A 26,659-nucleotide genomic window follows, 5' to 3' on the forward strand; every position below is an offset into this window, starting at 1 on the left:
TGAAAGAAAATAAATCAACAATAATAACATGTACATGTATTATTGCCAGCCAATTCTTGACCTGAACTTAGAAGTCATCAGCTCAGATATATGTACAACTTGGACCTTGAACTGTCCATGTTTTTACTGACCAAGGATTATGCAGGCTTCCCTTACATGTACATTACTCCACACCAAGTTCAAGTCTTTGTTTCATTTACTTGTAGATAAAAATTAAATAACCTAGAACTTAAAATTCAGACTATCAAAGACACTTGCAGACTTCCAAAAATACTATATCAGTTTTTAGTTTCAGACAGACATGTGAACAAGCTTATTCAGCAAATCTTTGTGTCATTTACATACAGACATGTACATGTACATTATGCAGATAAAACATAAATCACCTGACCTCGAAGTCAGACTATCAAATACCCTTGTAGACTTCCAAAATACTTAATCAGTTTGGAGGTTCAGACAGATAAATGTGAACAAGCTTATTCAGCAAATCCTCCAGGAAATAGAAGATCTAGAAATAGAAGGAAACTACACATCCTTCTCCTAACAATCACGTTGATCCAGGGTGGTATTTGGCTGGTGATATTAGTCAATATCTTATAACTTCTGTGATCATGCTCCTTTGCTATTATTGTCATCTAATCCTTGGCTTTCTTACATTTTCTGTTGAATCTTTTTTAACCAAGTCTGAGGTATTAGTGCACCAGGCACATGCTTCAGATTTTGCAATGAACATAATAAATAAATTGTAACTTGTGTAAATTTCATTTTATTTGTATTCAGGTCCCAAAGTCCTCAAGCAATAGCAAAAAGTTTGTCTTCCTGTTTTTTTTTTTTTAATGAATTTATAATTTAAATATGTTCTACATGTATACGTGTCTGAGTTGATTGCCCTTTCAACAGATAATTTCTCAAGGGTAACAATAAAAATTGTCCCATTATAAAGTCATGTGACTATACTGTAGAAAGAAGTTAATGTATGTTTAGCATACTGATTGATTGACCTCCTGGCAATTGATTTACTCCAAAATACCCCCCCCCCCCCCTATACAGATTTTTTTTAAAAAACGTCATGTATGACATAGTATTTCTTGAGTTTAGGGGCTGAATTCAGGGAAATGCACACCTTATGACCTGTCTGCTACTGACAGGGCATTTGAAGTACAATAGACACATAATTAAAAATGAACTGATGTTCATTTAATCATTTTGGACCTTACTCTGTACAGTTTATTTATTAATACCATACATGTACATACACATGTACAGTTGTACACTGCTATAGAATTTGCAATTTTTAAACTTCCTATCTCCTTTTGCGATTCCTTACCACATCCATGTCCCAGTTGAGTTGTAGTGTTTGGTGGTCTGCAAATTTGTGCAGTATTGTGTATTATTTCATAGGAAGATGATATTGGATTATTCAATATTCAATATCATATTGAAAAGTAGCTTTGTCTTTGTCATAAATTTGTATTATTATTTCAGATTTGGCAGTAGAGCTGGGTGAGGAACAAAGAACTGGGACCCGTTCGACAAAGCCGTTTTTCAATGAAAAATGACAAAAATCAGTGACAAACCTGCTGATAACCAATCAGAAGCAAGGATTTCAGTAGCTAATAACAAAATCTGTCATTTGTCACTGATGACAAGTTTTGTGAAACGGGTCCCAGGATTACCCAACAGTAAAATTATGAAAAATCAATATATCTAATCCTATTGCAATTTCCTCCCAAATCCAGTCATAACATGATTGGTGACACTTTGATGTAGGCAGTATGATGACATTGTATCATAATGAACATTGACTCTTTATTTGTTGTCATCTCAGACCTTCATCTGGCAGCAGAGCTGGGCAAGACACTCCTTGACAGGAACAAAGACCTGGAGGCAAGCCTGCTAGATACACAGCAGCAAAATGAAGAGCAAGTCATGCAGATCGTGGTATGTTCATGGGTCATTAGTTATGTTTAATTTGTCAGGGAATTAGGGGTAATATCGCTGACAGCTAGCACAAAATATGTAATGGTTTAAATAGCATACTGTATATAGCAACTCAAATACATTTTAGTTCATTTGTAATTGAAGAATGGATAGAATGCTCTTGAAATAAACAGGAATTATAACTATTTGCATGTCATAATAGACAGAAGAAAAGGATTCTATTTTCTGATTGATAATAAAGTATGATTTAGCGCATATCATTGCATATACAGTCTCTGTGGCCTATTGATTGTCAGTGTATAAAAACAATCAGTTACGAAGTAAATCATAATTTTGTCAAACAGATGGTATTTTTAATTTTAAACATGTTTAAAACTTTTTTTGCCATCACAGAAATTGTTCAATTGTGACAGAAACGATTTATCACAAGGTACTCTTAATTATACCTACAGTGTAAAAGATATGAAGATCGCAGTGGAAGCATTGAACTGTCTTGTATTCAATGTATACAACTATCAATACACTGCACAGGTTCCAGTGATACGACAGGTATCTTGTAATTTCAAGTGGGGCAAACACTGATAAGTGATCTTTGCATGTACAGCAAGTTAGCAACGAACTTTCTGAATAAATATTCCACTATTTAAACTAACATCCATTTGTTAGATAACAAAATTTTCTGTTTGAATGTAGTTAATGGTTAATAGTGTAGCATTGAATTAAAACCATAAGGACAAAATAATACCACCGGTAATACCAAAGCAAGGTTCTCAATGACAGCTGTTCAGGTTTTCATATACCGTATTTTTTTTTTTTTTTCTTCTTTTTTTTTGAGCGGTCTTAGGCGGTGATTTTAGTCACATCAACATTTGTACCCAAGAGATCAAATCCCAACTTCGACAATTTTTGTTGTTGTTGAAATGTCAAAATCAGGGGTGCGGCCTATACGGCGCTGCGGCCTTATTGCCGGCAAATACGGTACATATAGATCATGACAAGGTTCGTTGATGAAAGAATGAACATTTAAAATCTGTTGGCATTAATTTTTTAAAGGGAAGTTAACTAAGAGAAATGGGAATATTAGTTGTAATGCATTCTCTGGAATTCTGTAGAAGGAAAACAATTATTAACATTTTAAATGGAAAAAGGAATTAAAATGTTTACTGAGATATGCCCTGTATTGTTTTGATCCTCAATCTTAATACTATTTCAATCCTTTAAAAAAAAAATGAAATACTTTTTTTGTCATCTGTTTAGTACCTGGAGAAGCAGCTTCACATCCTTCGTGATGTCACAGAGTCCAAATCCCACATCTATGAGCAGCTTGATATCAGTTCCCAGGAGCTGGACGCAGAGAACCAGCAGCTTAAACATGACCTCAAGACTGCACAGCAGAGGGTTCTCAGGTGAAAAGAATGTTTTAATCGTTTCATGAGCAAAACTTTAAAAAGAAAATGATATTGAATTATCAACATTATTTCACTCTGACTTATAGTCAAATACCATTTCCAAAGTTCCATAGACATTGTTCTTTTGTTCATTCTGTGACTACAGTTTCTGAATCCTGTAACTCCATAATTTAAAAAACCTAATTAGTTTTGGAGTTTGTATGAAATAACTACCCATCTTTTTTTCCAGCTGTATTGTTCCCAACAAGAGAGGACTCATCAGCTAAATTAAAAAAAATAGCATTCCTATTTCCAAAGTTTCCATTGTGGACATGGACTTAATATGGTGCCATTTGGCAAGAGGATTAAGCTACCGTGTATAACACGGCTCCTTGTAAAGCAAGGCCACAAAATCATTTAAAAATTAAGTTGGGTACCAAACGTTATTTTACTATACCGGTGTGGAAAAAGGGACTGTGGTTTGTGCACCAAATTGTTGAACACAGTTTACATGATTAATAAGGGATAGAATAATGAACATAAGAATTCAGAAGAGTGAAATTAGACTCTTGCTTTAAAAATATGACATAAGAATTTACCTGCAATAGACTGGAAGTAAAGACGTGCTGGAAAAAGTGCACCCAATCCTTTCCACCTACATGTGTATACAATCCCATGAAGAGATATCCCACCGCTGCACAGTGGGCCAGGGAGGAACCAAAGTGCGCCAAAACTCATGTTTGGGGATTTATTTTTTATAAATCCAGAGGAAATGTTTGGATTTCCAGGGATTTTCGCATAAATTATATTACCAACATTTTCTCTGATGTCTAAGCTTTAAGTTGATACCAAATTTGGCTGCCCGATTCTGCCCGTTATTATGTTAGAGCCGTTTTCCTTGCAACATTGCCCCGAAAATATGTTTATTTTGGTCCGCGGTGTCAGAACAAGTGTCACGCGCCCCCTCGCGCCGTGATTTATGACTACGAATCCTTCATGATTCAGCCGCGGACCCCCAAAAACCCACATTTTTCGGGGCAATGTGGCAAGGGAAATCGGCTCTAACATAACAACGGGCAAGATCGGGCAGCCAAATTTGGTATCAACTTGAAGCTTAGACATCAGACAACATGGTGGTATTAAAATTTAAGCGGTACACCGCGGAGATCTAAACATTTCTTCTGGATTTATAAAAAACATGGATAATTAGTCCATTTTTCAGTGAATTACCCTATAATATATCATGAAGATTGTGTTTCTGTTAATTTTAACCCATTCATTCAACGAAATGAACTATCAGGAATATGTGAAAGCAATTTCATATCAATAACTTAAAAACTTCATGTTGAATTGTAAGATTTATAAAATAAGTCACTTTTGCACTAAAACTGTGAATTTGTAGGATTTTGCTGTTTGAAGTAGTAAATGTATACCCTTATTGTGCATACCGGAATTAAATATTTCACTGAGGTATTCCTCTATGTATTACCTTTCAACTGGGAAAGAAAAAAATTGAAAAAAATAAATCACCCAAACTTAGTTTTGGCGCACTTTGGTTCCTCCCTGGCCCACTGTGCGCTGGCTCCAATTTTTATTACATTTTTCACAAAAATAAAAAATATTCTGTATATGCTTTTGATATAGCCAAGGGTTCATACTTATTTCCTTTTATCACTAAAATAAATAATGAATATAAGTTTTGGCTGAGGTTGGGTATTGTGAAATCAAAAAGTACAGATGATTAATTCTTGCTGTATCTTTCTTCTTTTAGGATGACTGAAACGGTTGAAAATCTAGAACTCCAAGTTCATGACCAGGGATCTACGATAGAGCAGCTGAGGACAGCAGACCGAGAGCGCTTGAGAGAGCGGAGACGACTGGAGCGGGTTCATGATGCTATGGTCACTAACGGCTGGGGAGGTCTCCCTCTAAGAAGAGCTCACAGCTATGACTTGGGGAAACCATCTGTTGACAGCCTGTATGAAGAGGAGTTGAGTAATCTGCAGCTTAGTAATCGCAATCTGAAGCAAGAACTCGCCCTGAAAGAACAGAAGAAGGACGAGCTCGAGTCGGAACTTGCCGTTCTTGTTCGTGAGAACAAAGCCTTTGAAAATCGTAACCGCGAGCTACAGGTGAAATCAAGGATGTTTGAAATCAAGCGAGATTATCGTTCACTGGACAACCTGAATGAAACTGTCTGCAAGTACTGTGATAGTGTTATGACTTTAGGCAGTGATGAGAAATCGGATGACTCGGAGAAGATGAGTGAGTCAAAGAATGATAGGGAACTGAAGCGTTGTAGTAGTCTAGATTTGAGACCGATAGCCGAGGAGCTGAGCCAAGAACCCAAGTATCCTCTGCCTAACCATGACCTGGTTCAATCGGATGGTGTGTCACTCCTGGGTGAGATTGATGCCCAGTACCATAACCTCATGGACAAGTATACCACTCTGCTGACGCGCAGTCGCAGTGCCTCCTTCCATGAGTCCTCCAGCAAACCAAGAACCAACAGCCTCCGACGTAAGGCAGATTCAGCATCATCCCAGGACGGAGGTGACTTGAGCTCTTCACCCACCAAGGCTTCCAGCATGAGCCTTCCTGGCTCTTGCCCTCCTTCTTCCACCTCATCTTCCACGTCATCAAAGCAAGAAACTCCCCCTTGTCCGGTGGACAACCATTTTGAAACGGGACCACCCGAGTACAAAGCACTCTTTAAAAGGATATATGAGGTTTTGCACAGACCCCTTAAAAAGACAAAGTCAAAGTCTAAGCTTGAAAAGTCATGAACGAACAGGCTGTCCAATATATCGTTATAATAAAAAGCAGTATTAAACAAGATGAGAGAACGATATTAAGAAAGAGAACTTGGAAAATTCATTGTAATTGAAAGTTGTACATGTACTCTGATTGTTTTGTAACAAGAGATGGTAGTTGATTAATTTTACATTAAATTATTGTTACGATAATTATTTCTCTACTTTTATACTTTCCCTAAAGCCTGTAGCCTGATATCAAGCTTATTTTACGGTGTCAGGATTCAATGCTCCTGAGAGAATTAAGTTGCTGTTGTACCTGGTCACTACACTAGCCATTCCTCAACGGAGCATTCCATGTTGGGTGTATCCGGTCAGGCAAATATCGTGGAGCTTTTCCACTCTGAAATTCCGCTAATAATTTGTGTTTGTTAGTTCAGCTTATCCATTGACTGTCACTTTCCCTCCTGAAACCACCTTGTAAATAAATAAGATCAGGCTATAAGCTTTACGGAAACTTTTGTAGTTTGATATATACCGATACATATGTATCGGTACAATTATTACAAGGGATTATTTGTAATTGTATTGAAGAGTGTTTTTACTCCATCCTATTGCTGTCCCATTTTCCATCAATCTTGCCAAAGTCCAGTACCAAATTACTCAGAAGTGCAAAGGATTATTACGAATAATAGAAAAAGGAAAGAATTCATTCAGCTGAATAGGCAATAGGAAATTGAACTAAATTCTGTAAAAAGAAGAGCAACTTTCATATTTTCGAATATCTTTGTGGAGGAAGTGTGTTTTTATGTTTTTCTGCATTCCATATGACTCAGTTTTGCCTTCAGTGTAATAATTCTTTGTTTGCAGTGTATGCCTTCAACGTCAGATAAGTATTAGAATATTAGTTGTGCTAGATTACTGTACATGTATAAATTGTAACACATTTCTGTTGGATTTAGTGATGAAGTTGATGTCAGCCTTGTCAGGGTCTCACATATTTAGGTATGGGCACCTTGACTCCATCTTTCATGTCATCTCCTTGTATGTGTAGTAAACCTGTAATGTCATTCCCATCAAGAAATCAGGGTATATGTTAGACAGAGTTTTTAAGTGTAATCAAGTTTGCGTGTGTTGCTGCTGTATTTCCAGCATTGATCCGTAGTTGAGTTCTGAGTTTAGGGGTATTCAATATATCGGTCACAATCTTAATCTTGATCTTGAGAGGACCAAGATTTCATGCTTATCAATTGGCAGAAGCTTAAAGGTCTACCTGGGACCCGTTTCACAAAACCTTTTTTCAATGACAAATGACAAAAATTAGTGACAAATCTGCTGATAACCAATCAAAAAGGATTCAGTAGCTTATAACAAAAACTGTCATTTGTCACTGATGACAAGTTTTGTGAAATGCCCCCTCCCCCCATGTCTTTGTAAGTTTCAGGTCTTGACCATAAGCACTGCTGTCAAACTGTACTGTACTTTTAATCAAGCAACACATTATTTGTTTTTCACAGCGAAAAGCATTTGTATGCTTGACACTGGTAGCTCTAGGATAGCCATTTGAGCACAAAGTTAAATACAGCACAAAAAAAGCAACAGGGGCATATTTATTTAACCCTTAGAAAAGAACAAGGTTTTTAGACAGCTATCACAAAAAATGTTTTGTTTTAATTCTTATTTCATATTTATACAAAAGTATTCCATACTGTCAAACTTTACAAGTCATCAGTCATTTTGAATTTTAAGAAGGGTGATGGTCTTTCTGGTAGTAGAAAGTGTACCGTATTTAAATTTGGATGGTTCGAAAATGTAACACCTGCCAGGGTAGTTGTAAAAAGGAACTGGTAGTTCACTATTCTGACAGTATTTCTATGCTTTATATGTAAGTTCTTCATATCCAAATCACATTGGCGATACAATTGTAAGTGTATAAAAGGTTCAGTTTTCCATAAATGTAAAAAGTATCTTCAAAATTGCAATAGCCCCTTTATTATGTACTGTGAGTACTGAGAAGAGGCAGAATTTAATCTCATTAACTATTAAAGCTACCATATGATAGTAGGCCTACACCTACAGTGTGTAGCAATATAAGTGATGACCATTGATATTCAGATTTGATTCTTCTATGTTTGGCTGATGTTTCTCTTTGATAAAAGAATTATTGACATTTATCCTATGATTTATAGTTTCTTACCAGTGGTAGTCATAAGAGCTCCTATGGTATTGGTAGCTCATCTTTTCATGGTATTGTCTATAAACTGCCGTTTCCTGTTGGAAACCTGTTTAAGAGGATTTCCTGTTTATGAATTCATTTACACATTACTGCGTAAATGTAGCACTTTACAGTGCCATAGCTAGTAGAGTAATAATAATAATAGTCTTTTAAAGTCCACTCCAAATTTTATTAAGTTAAACCGAAAATGGAAATTCTTTTTGCCCCATTGATCGTGAGCCCGGCAGCTCGACGTTGCTCTATCCCTTATTGTAACGTCTTTTGGTATGACGCGGCCAGGGTTCGAACCCACGACCTCCCGGTTGTGAGGCGGATGCTCTACTGACTGAGCCATCACCCTGATGTAAAAGTAGTTGCATCAGTGGAAGTTGTTCTTGTCACAAAGTTTCAAACCTGTTGCTGTTCCATATTTAAAACCCTCAGTGACCCCCTTGGTCTAAAGTAGTTCTTTCAATTCACTATGTAAAGTGCTTGCTGAACTATCATGATTAATCTTGCAGCTCTAGTTTAATCTATAATATATTCTTGAATGCAACTCTTAGATATAGTTTTCCTTTCAATGCGCTGTCTCCTGAGGCAGGAATAAATGATCTTACTTTAAAAAATACTCTTTAGATCATCTCATTTGATAATTGCCAAAGCAATATCTAGGTAGATAATTAGGTAGGATGTTTGTATGTTACATTATAGAGTAAATGTATTTAATTCAACTTTTCTAATTCGTATTAGATTTTTACAATTAAGATGCCCATAAATTGGACTTGGGTAAAATTATGTTTAGCTGACAATTTTCCTGAATGAATCTATGATCCATGAATTAACAGTTTGTCATAACAGTAGTCATTTTGTATTCCATTAAATGTGTGATTATAGAGCATTTGATGTGTTTTTAGAAATTGTCACAGTATCTTTATCTTGCCTACATTATTGATGTGATAACTTACATGAATTATATTATCTGATGCTTATTTTCATTTTAATTTAAGGGAAGATGAGATTTTTTTTGCATGATTGCATAGCAGACATATACAAAAGTCCCACAAATTCCATGTATAAAAAGCAGCTACCGGTACTCCAAATATATTCAAATGCGTAATATATTGATTGTATCAAGTATATTATAATTACTAACAAAATGTTTGGAAAACTCAATGGGTGGTATTTTAATGCATGTATTAATCATTTATCTTAAATTTATTTCACAACATCTGTAAATGGAAGAAATGCATGCATGTTCAGTTTTTTTTTAAAATAGAGATTTGCATCGATGGCCGTTATAGGTTAATGGCATTAACATAATGAATTGAACAAAAATATAACGAAATATATTGTGCATGATATTTTCTTTACAAGAAAAAAAGATATGCCCTGTATGTGTTGAGTGGACTTTGATAAAAACATGAGACGACAAGAAACCTGAAAAACATTTCATGTGTATGATGTTCCCGGAGATCCCATGAGACCAACAATATCGGTCCGGTGAATACTTAGATTTCAGAAGGTCGTTGAGACAGAAATTGTCGGTTCACATGGGCTGTCAGTCTAGTCGGCTCTCAGTCTGATAGACCGTCTGTCTTGTCGGTTGTAGCTGATGTTTGTACTTCATAGGGCAATGATTTGAGGATTTGTATTATTATAATATTGTATTCCATTATTATTATTCAATGAAGTACTTATGTTTTCACAGTTTTTTAATGATTTTAATACTTTTCTTTAATAATTAAGTTATGTTACTATGTATTTTACTCCTGACTTTATAATTCAGGCTGAAATTTGCCCAAAAATGTATTATTTTACTTTATATCTACAATTCCTACTGGAACTCTACTGATTTGCTGAAGTTCATACCAGTTTTTGGTGATATGTGATAACGTACCAATCACAAGAAAGCTGAGGAAAAATAGTTTGTATTATGAGTATGTAAATTATGTATGATTGTCTTATTCAGAGTTGCAAAATTTCTTCCAGAAAGGTTTTATCACAAATTTGCCAAATTCGCTGCGTGTTTGAATTAGTTACAGTGGTTTTAATTGTGTGTGTGAGTGCAATGTATTTGACTGTACAGCTTAAAAATGAAAAGAAACTCAAGTTTTTAATGTTCTTGGTGCTGAATTGATGTGTTTCCATGTTTCTTAATATGATACTTGTGCCTACAAGAATAAGTGTAACTTTTTACTTCCTATTATGCATGTATTTCAGTGTGAGTTATTTTATTTGTGTCTTTGAAAGAGCAGCAACTGCAAGGCTCCTTTTCTGTAAATGTAATTTTGTCTGATTGAGTGGTTAAGTTTCTAAAAGTAATTTGTTTTGTTCAGCATTATCTTTAACTCAAATGTTTAAATTCTTTATATTATTTATACAACATAGATCTACATATTGTAATTATAAAAGGCGTTGAATATATATTAAAAATCATGTATAATGTTTTAGATATTGGAAATTAAATTCTAATCTAAGCAGTTTTTAAATGGTAGTAAATCAACTTGATGGTTAAGGTCACATGAGTCAAAATTTAACTCTGTAGAACTCCCAATATTTACAGAAGACTGAATATGTCTTCTAATGTTTTTCACCCCCTCCTCTATTTCATGCTGTAAGAAAATCTTTGTGTTTTAGCACTATGGCGTAATTGGCTTTATTGTCATAGACTACCATTCATTTTTTAATTTGAATGGAGTTGAGGGCAGTTGGGGCAAAATAGTAAATTCAATATTTTAACAATCCGGTGCATTCCTGGTAACCCAGCCGACAAATATTAATGAAGGTCATTTCGGCATTTGCCACATGATGAGCTTGGTGTATTGGTATTTTAGATAGACAGAAAGATTGACACCATTAGAAACATTAGCAATGAAGCACTATAAATTGGTAACAATTTCAATACCCTCACTTCAAATTTAAGCATTCAAGCTGCAAATAGTTGATGTCTTTTTGCATGTATGGGACTCAATCTTGCAATAAATATACATTGATGGCTTAAAAAATTGGAAAGAAAATAATAAAGTGATGCATTCTTACCTATCAATACAAAATTGCTTCATTTTGTTTCTGTTCTCAATGATTATAATGAAATAAATACTAAGTGACAAGACACAGAGAGATTCAGTGGAAAGAGATTTGGAGAGAAAGAAAGAGAGAGAGTTGCAGATAGAAGAGAGTTTGAGAATAGAGAGGAATGGTGGATTAAAGAGTGAGAAGAGAGCAAACGAAAAAAGAAACAGAAAGAGAGAGAGAACTGTAGTCTTGTAGAAGTTTTTCAGACCTGGAAAAATTATACTACATATACATGGAATATCTTCTTGTGAATTAATGATTACCGGTAGTCTTCAAAATGATTTACAAAGTTGCATTTTTAGGCTTTATAGATAAACCATGACAATGAAGTCCATATATTGTACATAATATGCAAATTATGTTATTTAAGACAATTGCTTACTTGTAATATAAAAACTGGTGACATAAATGAATTCTGTGTCATAGAAAACCCTTGAAAAGTTGTGTTAGCCATGTTTTCAGGCTTCTTGAATTGAGATTAGCAACATTATTACATATATTGCACATAATGCTAATTAGATGATTATGCTAATATGGCTATTAAAAAAAGTTGCCCAAGGTTGCCAAGCTGAATTTACTTCAATACCCATCTAGAACACAAATCAACAAAAAAACCTTGTACTTATCAACTTTTCCAGGTCATGTACATGATGGTACCGTCTACTTGACTACTCATCATTGAGATAAAAATACAACTACAAGAGAGTTTACTTTTTAGTAACTCCGGGAAGCTCCAACACCGGCGCGCGCCGGTGTTGGAGCTTCCCGGAGTTAACTTTTTAGGGGAGTTGCTATATGAGTAACTAATGTGAAGAAATTGATTAATTGAGGATAGGCTGCGATCTGGCCTCACAATATTTGTTTGTAAATACGCACCCCCTTTCTCTAAAACTGTAATCTCCGGGGTAATCTCTGCACCGGGGGGGGGGGGGGGGGGGGGGGGCTTACCCTCCACCACCCACCGCCATCACCGCTGCTACTACCACCCATCTTGAGCCCGCCAGGACTCCAGGGGAGCTCGGAGCTGCGCGCGGGGTGGCTGCTCCAAAAGCGTCAAGCTCGTCCGAGCGCGGCGTCGCACGTGTATAGCGCATAGCATGATTTGTGCCTAGATCCGGAAGAATCAGCGGAGTGAACGGCATGCCCTTCTAAAATCTTCCTCAAAACAAATAAATATTAACAGCTAACATTATGTCGGCAGACGAACTCATCTACCTTCTCATGCTGCTTATATCTATAGCTCTTGGACATCTCGTTAAACACACAAATGGGGTAAAAAACAAGCAAAATATTTGCACTGCAGTGGGCACCTGTCTCGTCTTGATTCTGTGCAGAGGGCAGAGTTACCATTCCATTTTTGCTACAGTCGTGAATGCACTGATTATCAAAGCAGTAGGTCCAAGGTAATGCAAGACATTTATATGAATGATATTATACTGCATCAAGTAGAATCATATGTGCCTGCTTTCTGATTCAGAATGCGTTTATGAATTGATTGTAGAGGTTTAAAAATTATGATTTAGAAATGTGTGTGTGACATGTGGCATCATTGTGAGTTCAAGTTCAGTTTTCGGTGTTGGTGTTGAGAGCGTGGTAAGGCTGCTGAACTGAGCTCCAACTCCGGTGCAGTGGTCAGTTGGTTATCCTATACTTTAGGGTGTTTTATTATTTTCTGTTCCTAACTTCAGTCAACAGCTCTACATGGAGTCGGGCTAACAAAAACGGTCATTTTTTAGTCATTTTACCCTAGCTCTAGATCTAACCCTAACTAGGGTGTCTGAACGATTTTTCAATTTTCAATTTGGGATCGTTTTTCACCATTTTTGTTTGATATTTGAATTAAAAATGTAATCAGAATCATACATTTCAAATTTCAAGTCTCGCCGATGTTTCTATCAAAAGATACAGCCCCTTCAAAACGCTGAAATATTCATAGCATTTTGCTCAGAATCGACGAAAAAGACGTACACGCAGAGTTATGTTGTTTTGCTAAATTTAGCCAAACAGCTGTATCGCGCGATATGCAAGCGTATGCATATCGTACGCAAGTTGCTCAGCCAATGCGCGACTTGCAAGCTTGAGCCACGCTGTCTCCGCGATATGTGCCATTGACTAGTATGGGTGGCCGTTCCCGCCATAGAACCCGGAAGTGAATACACGTTGTAGTCAATGGCAATATCGCGGAGACAACGTGCACGTTGTCTCCGCGACTTGACCTAACCTTAACCCTAACCCTAACCCTAAACCTAACCCTAAACCTAAACATGCAAAAACTGACCGTTTTTGTACCTGGGCCGAGTTGTCCCCTGGTCCGAGTTAGCCCGACTCCATGTAGAGCTGTTGACTGTAGTTAGCAACCGAAAATAAAAAACACCCTAAAGTATAGGATAACCGGTCAGTTTAGAAGGACGATACCGATCACTTATCGGTAGCTCAACACTGAGCAGTAGGGGCGCGGTTCAGGAACCCAAAACCCGCAGAGCGCCGATGAAAAAAAATGTCCTTATATGCAGACGATCGTTATTGTCGAACCAGCACCCCTACTGCTGAGTGAAGTTGCACCTTAACACCAAAAATCCTGATGATGAAACTGAATTCAGTGCGAAATGATATATTCAAATTTCATCATACAGAATTTAAAATTTTAAAAACATAAAAGATTATCACTATATTGATTATGAAATACAATTCTTAAAAAATGTACCACTACATACTGTACAGTATGTGATTGACTGGGATATTGAGAAAGAAATAGGAAATGTCATTAAAATGATAAATCTACAATTTCTTTTTTACTTTCAAAATATTGTATACTTTTTTAAATCTACAATTTCTTCTTTAGTTCCAAATATTGTATTCTTTTTTCTTCTAGGAAATGTCACAAATGGAGTTTCATCTTTTCCTTCACCTATCTGGCTTTCTTCCGGGCAGCAGGATATTTTGGACTGGAAAAACCAACATCATTCTCTAATGTTGTACAGCTTCTCCTAACTCTAAAGGTATTTTTTTCTAAAACTTGAAGTTGAAGAAGACATTTTTAAAGAAAAAAATACACCTGTTCATGTGCTGAAATGCTGCAGAGGTAAATGAATGAAGAAATAAATTATTTTTGTTAGCTCACTGTCTAGATGTCATCATATTTTCATTTATTTAAAATAATTTCAGAACAAAAACTATCAAATTAATTGAAGTACCAGTAGTTCTAAATGAAGGAAGGAGGAGGAGATGAGAAACTAGAAACTCAAAATTTAGTTATGGTTTTTTTTTCATTTCATTTTTTTGCATGTGCATGATCCCTTAGTTGATTGGTGTAGCCTTTGAGATCCAAGACTCCTTCATGATCAAGCAAGCTGCTTCATCCAAGGAACAAGAGGAGGGAAAGGCAGGGAAGACCAAACGATTTGTGCCAGTCATTGAAGAACCATCTGTCGAGGAACTCTTCCACTATTGCTTCTGTTTTGTTGGACTCCTGACAGGTATAAGCTTATGTTTTATATCTTTTTTGGCTTTAAATAATCCTTTCAGGGGGTATCTCACTGAGCGGCGAATGTAGCCAATTTGGGGGTTCACGAGGGCTCGTAAAAGGTCCCAAACAGTCACAAATAGTGGCAAAGGACTGGCAAAGAGTTGCTAATCTTCGCACAAACTGTCGCTAACATTTGCTTACAGTCGCTAATAGTCCTCAACTACCAAAATTTGCAACATTCATAAGCATTCGCTGCTCAGTGAGATACACCCCTTTTACAGATTATTAGCTCTATCAAATGATTTTTTCTTTATAATGGATGACACCTGACTTTCAATTTGAAATCTTCATTCCCAAAACATGAGTACTGACGTTGTTATTATATGTTTTATGTTGTTGTTGTTGTTTGAAATTAACACCTCAACAAAGTTATGTCCTGTGTGCCAGTTGATGACTGGAGTCAGAAGTCACTATTGGTCATTGAAGTGTGGTATTTTATGATCTAATGACTTTATACTTCACTTTGGTACATTCATTCATTTTCATTCATTTTTATTTTTTCATTTCCAACAAAATACAATACATAATAACAAATACAATGTAAAATGTATACAAAACATAGTTACATTGGTAATAAACAAATCTTAATAATAATTTATACATTTTAGGAAGACAAAAAAAATGAATTTTAAAACTTAATTGCATTTATATTTTGAGAAAATGGAGAGGTCCACTGAAAAGCAAAGCTTGTAAATTGTGGACCCCTCAGATAATAATGAGTGTGAACAAAATATTGAATACATAATCAATTAAAGAAGAATAGTGGCCAACAGAGAACATTTATTAAAACACGTAATGACTGTAAACAAGAAGACGTAACAAATTACATGACGAAGAAAGAACAGAAAAAAAGAAGAAAAAAAAAAGGGGGGGAAAAAAAAAGGAACAAAAATGCGGGCTGCGTTTGGAGGGAAGGAGAGTGAGAGAAAAGGAAAGTTGTAGAGATCGAGCATAGGGAGCGCACAAAATCCTTGAGATAGCTGAAACAAAAAGAGCAAGAACATACAAACATGTAGGCTCCATATTGCAGGTCTATGCACAAATCATTAATAAATCATGAACTCTATTTTCCTCAGAAAGAGCTCTGGAAAGAGTGTTAAAAAACGCAGAGAAGTGGGTTGTCATGGGGAATTCAACATCGTTCAGGTGTTTACCCAATAACAGGTGTTGTCAATCATCATTATTAGCCTTCAGTTTAATGACCCAACAGGCTTCATGTAATACTTTGCTTTTCCCTCACCCGGAGACTCTCCTACAGACTCATGGTATCTCATGGTATCTCTTGATAGGACTCTAGGTTTGCTGTGTGCAGACTTGTACACCCATTAATGGTATTTCCACCAAGTCTGGTGTCAGCAAATAAGCCAGTTCGTAAATAGGTTCGGAACGCATGACCCCAAATATCCACAGATCTTTTACACGATGGATACGTCCCACTTGTGCATTTTAGAATAATCACTACCGAAGTGATGGAGGTGTTTCATGAATACCTTTTGTTTGCCTCTTGAGAAAATACTTCCACCTGTGTATCAGATAAATGTATTGTTGCATAAATGAATACTGATTACGTAACTTTCATGAGCACGATTCGAGTATTCTTCTCAATGGTTTTACAATTTGGGAACGAATGACCTTTATCTGCCCATGCGCAAATCCTAATTACGAACTTGCTTATTATGAACATTTTTTGCACATGGAAACTGACATCCCACCCACTTTAAATATGTAGAAATTCCCCTTGTGGAAAATCCATTGTGTAAGAGCAATGAATACCCAAACATGTGCATAACATAAATAAATTATACCAATGCAACATTCCACCTAGGTCCATACTACAAGTACAAGACCTACTATGACATGCTCCACCATCCCAACTCTGCATCTCTGCCGAGCATTGGACCCATTCTGGATCGCATCAAGGTACTTCTACCGGTCGGATTGATCTTCCTCGTCTCCTCACACTTCTACACCGTGGAGTACATGAAAGAAGATGCATTCTATGAGAACAGCTACTGGTACAGGTGAGCAAAATCATTACTTCAAGGGCTAATAATCCACCATTAAAGTTACTACATGTAGGTAATACTTTGACTTGACCAAGAGAGTATAGTCAAACTTGCTTTAATGACAACGTGCATAAAAAAAGCCACCTGTACAGTGCGTCCAAGAACAAACGAAACCGAGAACTATCAATGTTCGCAATTATGATTAATAAATGACATATATTTGTAAAGCTTAGATCCTCCTCTTTCATTTGATGCAACTCATATGATTTATATTTTATGCATGAGTGATTAAAAACAATTTGAACAGAGGAAACCAAGAAGTCCTTTGGTGGGCAGTACCTGAATTTCAAAGAGAAAATAAAATTTCTAGAAAGTTCAATTTCTGCCTTTTCATATGACACCTCAATCAGGAAAAAAAAAAACCAGAATACAAAGTTCTTTTTGTTAAAAGTAATCCTTGCATTTACATAATTTGATTAAATGAATTAGTTTTCACTGGCTGCCTGCCGTAGCAACAAACAGAGTTGACAAATGACTTAACTCCGTTTCGTTGACGATCAGCCATGCATCAAGTCTTTCGAGAGACCATGTTTGCTGGTAAGATTAGGTTACATTTCTACAGTTCATGGAATCATAGATTTTGAGAGGCCATTTTTGCTGGTAAGATAAGGTTACATTTGTTTGTGCTAGCTCAAGAAGTCTGGTTTTGGATGTCCGGCTTCCATATCCCCAGGGCAGACTTGGTATCATGCAGCGATTAGGTTCCAAGAGTTGAAGTGCATGCTCTGTCCCTGAATTCTGAATGGTTCTACATTTCATGTTTTTTAGAACTTTTACCTCTGTAAATGTTTCCAACATTATTTCTTAAATACTACATGACACCTTCTTATCATGAAAGTTGGTGTTCTAAAAGAAAACACTGTACATTTCCAATGTAAAATATACCCAATATATCTGATCAATTTTATGCTCTCATGGCATCAATTTTTTGCTGTGTCTGAGATGTCCCTAGTGCCAAATGAGCCTAGGTAACAGATTCTGTATTGCCCAAACATTTACAAAAAACAGTTGTCTAACCCCTCGTCCACCTCTCATTCTTTTTTTCTTCTCTTTTATTGTTTTGTTGGGGGGGGGGGGTCCTGTTTCACACACAATTGTTCAGATTTCCATGTTATTTTACATACGTTAAAATTGAGTCTTAATTTGGCTGTGTTTGCTTACAGGACATTCTACATGGTGCCCATCTTCGTGGTCTTCCGTACTCGCATGTACTCTGCCTGGCTTCTCTCTGAGTGTGTTTGTATGAGTGCTACTCTGGGAGCCTACCCTAAGATACTCAAGACCAGATGTGGGCAGGGTCCTACCATTGATCCCAAAGAAGTGAGGTAAGTCTGCAGGAAACCTTAGTAATTTGGAAGATTCAGGGACTCGTTTCACAAAGCCTTTTTTCAATGACAATTGACAAAAACCAATGACAAATTTGCTGATAGCCAATCAGAAGCAAGGATTTCAGTAGCTTATAACTAAAACTGCCAGAAGTGTCCGACGTTGTCCCGTTCACCTGTATTCATATGTCTTCTCAGGTTCATACTGAAGACAAAGTGTCTTCAGTATGAACAAGTATGGAAATGGAAAGGGCCTTTATCTGTAAGATATATGGGATTAGGTCACATTCCTTAATAATGTGACTCTTGCGGTTATTGTATTTGACTTTTTTTTGGGGGGGGGGGGACCCCAGATATATTATTTATATAAAAAATCTGTTTACTACAAAACGGTTTTAATCCCATGGACTGTATACAGTAACCACTTGTCTCCCATAGGCAGTTACTTGTTGATGAGTCAAGCATTCTACTGTGCTTATGTCATTTATGTTTGCTTTGAATAACATTTTAGAAATAATATTTATTTAAAGAAATGTTTTCCTTTACTGATGTTGTATTTCTAGCTACGCTTTGAGCCAGGAGTAAACCAGGGCATGCAAACGATCAACATATACTTGTGGGAGATACCCTACGTTTAAAAAACATCTGCATTACTAAATTGGATGCCTTATCTTTGACACATTCTTTTTCAATTTCTAAATCCTGGTTAAAATCCTGTTGTATTGTCTTACTTCACTCCAGTGAACAGGACCTAGCGCGCTCTGATTATGACTACGAGACGATCCATAACATCAGTGCTTACATGTGCGACTCAACGACAACATTCCGAGATGGCATGAGATGGTGGAACATGTCTGTCCAATGGTGGCTCAAGAACTTCATCTATGTCCGATGTCCCCTCAGAGCATGGAGGTGAGTTAAAGGGATCGACTGCTGATTTATCGCAATCTCTTAGGTTTAGTACAGGAACTGCCCAGTTCCGTAGGCAATGGGTTAAAGCTAAAGACCAGTTATGGTCATGCGATTGCATTGTGAAAGAAACGTTGTGAAATCGATCAGAAAAGGTTGATCATCTAGCATAGATGTACTGCAAGGTTCTGGAATCATCAAAATGATAAGAAATTTGGCCAAGTCTTCATAAAGTTAGAAGCACTGTACACAGAAAGATGTATATGGGACGCGTGCATTTCATATCTCTCAACAGGCGAGAGATACACTAATTTACCAAATATATCAATTAGTAGGCGGTTTCCCGTCAAAATTTTTATTATCATGTAATATTCAAAACATATTCTTTCACATGATTGGTAATAAGAGCTTCCATTTCATTTTTTGAAATTGGGGCGTTTCCAATACTGGTCTTTAGCTTTAAGTTTTTTTAGGACAAAGTCACCCATTCTTCATTCAAGGATTTGACTAGTGTGAGCGAAATACAGGTATCTACATTACAATTGCATTAGCTCTGTTGAAATATTCTCAAAATGTCCAGAGATATGTTGATTTTTAAAAATAATTTGTTCTTGATGTATATTGAACCAGAGACATAAAGTAGCTGTTTAAGATGTAGATGGGCAAGTCCGAGGTATTCAGCCATGTGATGTACCACCTGTTACCAAGTATTATCAAAAGGATCATTTTATTTGAAAGGCCTGACATTGACAATAAATATAAACATCAGATATACTAAAATCCTAGATACATTTATGGTCAGCAATACATACAGTGTAGGCCATATACCTTGGACCTTGGAGTTATCATGTAACTAGCATATAAACCAAAAACAACTTGTGAATTTTCAATTAAGTGTCAAGCACATGAAATAAACATGGCAGCAATAAAGTAAAGGAGGACTGTTCATGCCTCAGCCGCAGAATGAGTATCGAAGCACACCACTATCCGTATCACAGTACAATTTGCGAGACATCCAACTCACGTTTTAATTCTTTATTCAGCACCTCTGCTACCATGCTGGTGAGTGCATTCTGGCACGGCATCCACCCAGGTTACTACCTGAGCTTCCTCACCGTCCCCCTGGTCCTATGGGCCGAAGACCTCCTCATCAAGGCCTTCCGCAGCGAGCAGAACAAGATCACCTTCGACTGGATCAACTGGTTCCTGCGGATGAGGGCGTTTGATTACCTAGCCTGCGGTTTTCTTCTCCTCAGCTGGGAGGCTGTGACTGGGTACTGGGCGTCGACTTACTTCATCGTACACGTGGTGACGTTTATAGGCATCGCGATAGGGCTGCAGAATCTACCAAAGTCGAGGAGGAAAGCGGAAGATTCGGGTAGGGCTGGTGTTGAGGGTTCTTCCTCAACAAATTCTGAAAGGAATTGACCAGGTATATTTTTCTATCAAAGATTTAGCTTCATATGTATTTATAATATTGTTTATCAGTGCAGTATTAGTTAACATTGATAACAAACTAAGGGCAGTGTCATTTCCATTTAATGGACGCTTTCTATTGATGCCAACCTGAGTATATCGTGTCCTAATCATCATTATTTTAGGGTCTGTAAGACCAAGAGATATTCGTTATCTCACAACTCCTCACAAATTCAATTTATGTTAAGATTCAATGTAGTCATCATTCAAATATTACAATTCTGTGACCAACCTTTGCACTTTCGATTCCAGTGGACTATGAATCAGGAATTATATTTTTGTATATAGGGATTGAAATATTTCTCTTTGTCAATACCAATGTGTAATATTATTCAGGCTTGTATGTACTGTGGCTGACTTCCTGCAAGCCTAAGATAAGATCATTTTCATCATTGAGTAATAATGATAATCATGATAATCAAAGTGTTAATTAGCCTTGCATAACACACATATTTATCTGCTATAATGCCTTTGTAGATCTATTCCTTGCCTTATGTGCATATGCATACCCATTCCTGCTCTTGACAACTTGTACTCGCTCGAGGTATTACTTCATTCAGTAGCGATTAGGTTTTTTGGTGTTCAATACTGACTAACATTGTTTTGATTACCAAATCCTTGATTATTTTTTACCAGGGGAAGGGGGGTATAAAGTGGCTCATTCTTTTAAAGGCAATTTTTTAGATGTGTGTAGAGAAAACTTTGAACCCAAAGGAACATGCACCATCCTCTATTGCTCAATAGAAGATTTGCTAATGGACTTTTAAACAAACTTTACTTCCTGTACTTATTGCCCTTTTTCCTAGAATTCCGCATAGTTCTACTTTTAGGTCAGTGTTTGAGAATATTGTGCATTTGAATGTTTGCCACATAGCCACAGCTGCTGCTTTGGGCACAGCCGATGTAGCGACTTACCGTGGCAACCTCTACACGTTGTGTGGTCCCTATCGTGAAATATTGATCGCTTGGCGAAGAAGTTTAAAGCTATACACACTCCCAATGCCTTGCTCAGGGCTTTTCTCCTTGAAGTTTTTCTCTCCAGATCTTCACCATTTAACATTGCACACATTCTCCTCTCGTCATCTTGATCAATCTGTACTTTTTTTTTCTCTGAAAGATGAAGAGATGGATCTATTTTGTCTGGGTCATTCCTCCCACCATCTTCATTGGCAGCTGCCATTTTGAAGACTTTTGAAGAAATTTTGCGCATACCCCAAATTTATTGCAAATTTGCAATTGATTGCAAGACTTGAGCTAGATTGTTGCACTTAATAACAGCTTGATATCGAGCGCAACTCTCTCTTGCAACCGGATTGATCATAATTTGCTATCAATTGCAAATGTAAAAACTTATCGCAAGACTTACGCTTGATTTTGGAGATTTGCAATTAATGGCAATTTTCTTGCAACACCCCATAAGACTTGTGTTACACAGACCTTCTATGCCTGCGCCGGTTCAATTAATTAAAGATTAGTAAATACGGAGATGCATTAAAATACATAAGTCTGAGACATATATTTTGTGCCAATGATTCCAAAGAGGTATTTATTAGTATTCAGTGTCAAAGGTACACCGATAATAAATTTCCAGTGTGACAATTGGCATTTTCGATTTCAAACAAAAAATTCTTACAAAATAGCTTACATGCAAAGCTTTACAATGTGTTGTACAGGTATACAATAAATGATAGAGAAGAAGCAAAGTAAACTACACTGTACGGTAGAAAAATATCAAGGAATAGAAGAAAAGAATACCGGTAGATGTTCATATAAAGTACAAATGATAAAACATGAGCCGTCCTTCAATAAGTACTAAATACATTTGACCAGGCAGAGGGCGTTGCCTGAACAACTGACAGCAGTCCCAACTCTTGTCCCGAGGGAAATTGAAGTGGAACCATGGTGGAACTCTGTTAAGATACAAAATCAAGGCAGGTCTTAGAAAGCTGCAACATAGTTAACTTCTGGGGGAAGTTACATTACATGTCTATCTGCCTTGAAGTCGAAACTTGCTCTCAAAGGGAGAACCAATCTTCTTCCCAAACCAGGTAAACAAACCCACCATTCCCTTCCCCATGACAAAGGAGTACCAGTAAATGTACCCACTGGTCATTCATGATCTATGTATTCTCCAAATTAAGGAGGGGTCTGGGTTTAAGACATAAGCAAGTTCTATAGAACAGGGGTCTCTTTGTTCCTGTCTTTGTTTCACCAGTGGCATATACCAGAGAGGTGGGCTAAACATACGCATGATTTAAAGTGACAATTCAAAGAGGGGTTCAACAATTTAAAGTAATATAGGCTTACTCAAAAATAGAAAATACTTTGTTAAAACACAGGGTCTGACACTCTCCCTTCCTAGAATCATGGCGTCCCGCCATCCTTAATTACAAGTCAATACAATAATACATTTCCGCAGACTTCAGAGGACAGAGAGAGATTGACCAATCTCCTACTTTCTTACCAAGATGGCAAGATGTATTCTCTGTAGATAACCTCAATATTGGGTGCACCTCTTCAGTCAAACACTGCATCCAACTATCAGACGACACTCCCTTTCCAGAGAGCTGCCAAAGGATTCTTTCTACCACTTCATTCTTAGGTAGAATGACCTTCACCCTGAAAGGTGGTGGCAGTTCAAGGATTTCATAGGTTTGGTGCTCACTTGTTGAATAAAACTTGTAAAATAAAAATAATCGGTGCCAGCGTTGTCGTTTCTGACTTAACGCAAGCCTAAGTGTCAGTGTGAAAGTGCAGATGGGCCTCGATGTATCCAATGTATGGAACTTTGCTTCCACCTGCACCAACCACGAACAGGTCGTCAACGGGTTCCAAGTGACAATGCGCTAACTTCTTGTGATCAAAATCAGCAGATATGCATGTCACTTGGGACCCAGTGCTTAAATAATCATCAATACATTCACTATCATCATTTCAACATAAATATTTCTATTATTATGATCTTGGCATACATTACCTGTTGCATTCCACTAGGACTTGTACTTCAGGGTCCTCTGCTTTGATATCCACCCATTTCCTCGTCACCTCCTCTGCCTCCCTCATGTTTTATTCAGATTTGAATGTAAACAACCATTATTTTGCCATTCCTCTTCATGACTTATATACAAGATCCCAAAAAAGGAAAACTCAGCTGTGTATAATTACACAATGCTCCACAGGGAATGCCATATATAACATTTAACTTATTAGGAACTATATGTGGAGAAATTAGGTGTTATACACAGGATATTTCCCAGATCTATCTTTAAATAATTCTCTCAATCACAGAGTGAAATATTACATTTGGGTAAACACATTGATGAAAAATTGCAAAACGTCTTGGCATGGGGGTAAGGGATTAACCGGGGCATTAAAGGCATTAGGAAATCAAGGCATAACTAGGCACGCAAACCCAGAGTATAGTCTCTGGGCATTCTCTGTGGAGACCTTCATCACCGCCCTGAAATGCTGCCCCCAAATTTGGGATACCAGTCGGCCAACATCCTCTAACAAGTAGGGGGTGTTGACCGACGCACCCGGGAACATGGGCAAGTACGGGGAATCAGTCTCCAAGAGGAGCCAGGGGGAGGGAATACTTCGGACCATGTCCACTTGGGCCGGATTAAATGAAAGGGCTAGGCCCGACACTCCGTCGTACACATTCTGGAAGGCAACCATCCATGCATCCAGTTCTTGGGCATCACCAGTGAAATTGTGGATGTGGATGTGCTCTTGATGCCCACAAAACTGCCTCAGAAGGTCCCTGAACTCTCCGTGCAGGTGATGGCCACACGGATCGCCCTGGGCCGGTCGTAGGTGTAGAACCAGTACCATATTGCGGCAACCTAAACCCAGAACCCTTCTTACAAAATCCCACTGCCTGGGCCACTCGGCCTGGGGGACACAAAAGTAATCTATGCCTTGCTCACTAACCGCAGTAACCCTGGGACATGCAAAGAGACACTTCAACTTATCCCAGCCGTCATCCGTGAGCATGGAGACATACTTAAGATGAACCCCGACGGCTATATGAAAAAGGAAGAGAACTGGAATAAGTCAGAGTGCCTGGTCGAAATGCCGCGGTTTGCAGAAATTCACCACCCCACCAACAAGCTTCATGTGTGAAGCTATTGTTCATCTCTTTCTCGACCGGCACTTTCCACTTGAAATTGGAGGACCTTTGTACTACATATTCTACATAAGCTCCTTCCCAAAGTTGTTATACAATATGATGCAAAATCCTTCTTCAGTCCTTCTTGTGGACAGTTTAGAAGATCTAGGCTTTGACCCTCACTTTGTGGCTGAAATTTAATTGGTGAACCTACTGTTCATACCTTTCTCAACCGGCACTTCCCACTTGAAATTGGAGGACTGTTGTACTACATAATCTACATAAGCTCCTTCCCAAAGTTGTAATACAATATGATGCAAAATCCTTTTTTAGTCGTTCTTGTGGTGGACAGTTTAGAAGATCTAGGCTTTGACCCTCACTTTGCGCCAAGAAATTTTATTTATGAACCTACTGTTCATCTCTTTCTCAACCGGCACTTCCCACTTGAAATCGGAGCACTTTCGTACTAAATAATCTACATAAGTTCCTACTGTTGATTCCAGCTATGAGAACAACCGGCAACGATGCTTTTGCATATCCCGATGGCATGGCTGTTGGGTATAATCTGAATCTGCCCACGTCCGACCTTCTTATCAATGTCCAAGACTGTGGTTATATTCGCCAAAATGGTCAGCCTCTTACTTTTGCTACAACAGGCAATTCTGAATCCAGTTCTTGCAAGAGGTTGGTTTGAATAGGTTGATATGACATAGTCCTCATATTGTTGGAGACTCCAATTCCTCTGCAAATGCACCTTGCCCTCGGGTCTCTCGGCGGCTCCAGTATTCTATCACGTTGCCCTGAAGTTTTAAAACTGGTTGTTGGAGATAGACCTCCAATTCGTGGACAATTGACTTGCGAATTTCGCTCGATCTTGCAGAGGCAGGTCCTTTGTTTTCGGAGCTGGATGAGGTGGACTCCATCATGGCAGCCTCCATTGCTGACATCAAGCTTGGCCAGCTGCTGTCTGTTGGTCTCGTGCTGGAGAGTCTGGGCCAGAGTCTACTGAGATGACATCTTCATCATCCATCGTCTCCGTCTCAGAAAGCCCAAGAACTGATGTATAAATGGCCTCCTTGATTTTGGTTCGAAATACCTCATCCCTGAGAGCTTCTACGGCATCCCTTTGTCGAATGATGCTCTCCAACATGCCCAGAGTTGAATTCCATCTTGTTTCAACATCTCTTGTTAATTTGATCAAAACTCCGCTTGACCGGCAGCGAGTTGTTGATCTTGGAAACCAATGTACGCAAAACCGAAATTGGGTCTCTCACAAAGCGTTGGGTGTCCATACCTTGCTTTGTCGTCAGGTTCAGACAGTGGGCGATGCACGGCACCCACCCCCTTATAGTTTTTTTCTGTCGTGAAGATGATCAGGGACCGACGGATGTTGGCTCCATTGTCGCTTGTAGCAAAGAGAAGCATGTTCTCTTTTTATACAAGAAATCGAATGAGGAAAAAAAAACGCATTTAGAATTTTTGATATTATTTGGCCAGGCTTAAATCATTTTTGAACTATTTTACACTGCAATCAGAATGATATAACACGATATATAATGTAATGAAATAACCGAATAAGATCCAAGACTACAAGTTGAATGACGAACGTAATGAACGAAAAGGGGGAGATCCCGAAGATGAAATTATTACTTACCATTTCATCCTTGAGAGTTGCCCAGTGGAAAGTCACCACCATGTACTCTTTGTTCTGTTGGGACCTCTACATGTCGGTGGTGAAACTAATGCCGTGAAGAGCTTTTGAAAGTTTGGCTTTCAGAGCCTCCTTCACTTCAGAGTACTTGTCGGGTATCACCTGTTCCGAAAAAAAACATCTTGATGGGATTTTATACCTCGGATCCATCGTTGTGAGAAGC

The 26,659-nt window shown here is 37.7% G+C and overlaps 3 protein-coding genes across 3 annotated transcripts; 2 read left to right on the forward strand and 1 right to left on the reverse strand.

Annotated features, from left to right (window-relative positions):
* Positions 1-1,779: 1,779 nt before the first annotated feature.
* On the forward strand, positions 1,780-11,345 carry LOC100887909 (cerebellar degeneration-related protein 2-like). The gene is made up of 3 exons (XM_030991331.1): positions 1,780-1,941; positions 3,199-3,347; positions 5,101-11,345. The coding sequence occupies exons 1-3, from the start codon at positions 1,795-1,797 to the stop codon at positions 6,113-6,115; spliced, it is 1,311 nt and encodes a 436-aa protein (XP_030847191.1). The 5' UTR covers positions 1,780-1,794; the 3' UTR covers positions 6,116-11,345.
* Positions 11,346-12,492: 1,147 nt separating this feature from the next.
* Positions 12,493-22,988, forward strand: LOC580204 (lysophospholipid acyltransferase 7). Its single transcript, XM_011676526.2, has 7 exons — positions 12,493-12,775; positions 14,245-14,371; positions 14,674-14,848; positions 16,724-16,919; positions 18,128-18,289; positions 19,031-19,201; positions 20,242-22,988. The coding sequence occupies exons 1-7, from the start codon at positions 12,564-12,566 to the stop codon at positions 20,624-20,626; spliced, it is 1,428 nt and encodes a 475-aa protein (XP_011674828.1). The 5' UTR covers positions 12,493-12,563; the 3' UTR covers positions 20,627-22,988.
* Positions 22,989-24,061: 1,073 nt separating this feature from the next.
* On the reverse strand, positions 24,062-25,732 carry LOC115926405 (uncharacterized metal-dependent hydrolase TatD-like). Its single transcript, XM_030991092.1, has 2 exons — positions 25,540-25,732; positions 24,062-24,699 (listed from the first exon to the last, which is right to left on the reverse strand). Exons 1-2 carry the CDS (start codon positions 25,730-25,732, stop codon positions 24,062-24,064), a joined length of 831 nt encoding a protein of 276 aa, XP_030846952.1.
* Positions 25,733-26,659: the final 927 nt, after the last annotated feature.

The sequence above is a fragment of the Strongylocentrotus purpuratus genome, unplaced genomic scaffold (genome assembly GCF_000002235.5).
Source record: "Strongylocentrotus purpuratus isolate Spur 01 unplaced genomic scaffold, Spur_5.0 spur5_contig_845, whole genome shotgun sequence".
Taxonomy (NCBI): domain Eukaryota; kingdom Metazoa; phylum Echinodermata; class Echinoidea; order Camarodonta; family Strongylocentrotidae; genus Strongylocentrotus; species Strongylocentrotus purpuratus.

What these genes read in the sequence shown, in the direction of transcription:
- LOC100887909 (XM_030991331.1), top strand. Translation starts at nt 1,795, where the DNA reads ATGAACATTGACTCTTTATTTGTTGTCATCTCAGACCTTCATCTGGCA. An exon ending in AGCAAGTCATGCAGATCGTG is followed by an intron (nt 1,942 to 3,198) that starts GTATGTTCATGG and finishes TCATCTGTTTAG; the next exon opens with TACCTGGAGAAGCAGCTTCA. An exon ending in GCACAGCAGAGGGTTCTCAG is followed by an intron (nt 3,348 to 5,100) that starts GTGAAAAGAATG and finishes TTCTTCTTTTAG; the next exon opens with GATGACTGAAACGGTTGAAA.
- LOC580204 (XM_011676526.2), top strand. Translation starts at nt 12,564, where the DNA reads ATGTCGGCAGACGAACTCATCTACCTTCTCATGCTGCTTATATCTATA. An exon ending in AGCTTCTCCTAACTCTAAAG is followed by an intron (nt 14,372 to 14,673) that starts GTATTTTTTTCT and finishes ATGATCCCTTAG; the next exon opens with TTGATTGGTGTAGCCTTTGA. An exon ending in ATTGATCCCAAAGAAGTGAG is followed by an intron (nt 18,290 to 19,030) that starts GTAAGTCTGCAG and finishes ACTTCACTCCAG; the next exon opens with TGAACAGGACCTAGCGCGCT.
- LOC115926405 (XM_030991092.1), bottom strand. Translation starts at nt 25,732, where the DNA reads ATGTCAGCAATGGAGGCTGCCATGATGGAGTCCACCTCATCCAGCTCC. An exon ending in CCGAGAGACCCGAGGGCAAG is followed by an intron (nt 24,700 to 25,539) that starts GTGCATTTGCAG and finishes TTTTTCATATAG; the next exon opens with CCGTCGGGGTTCATCTTAAG.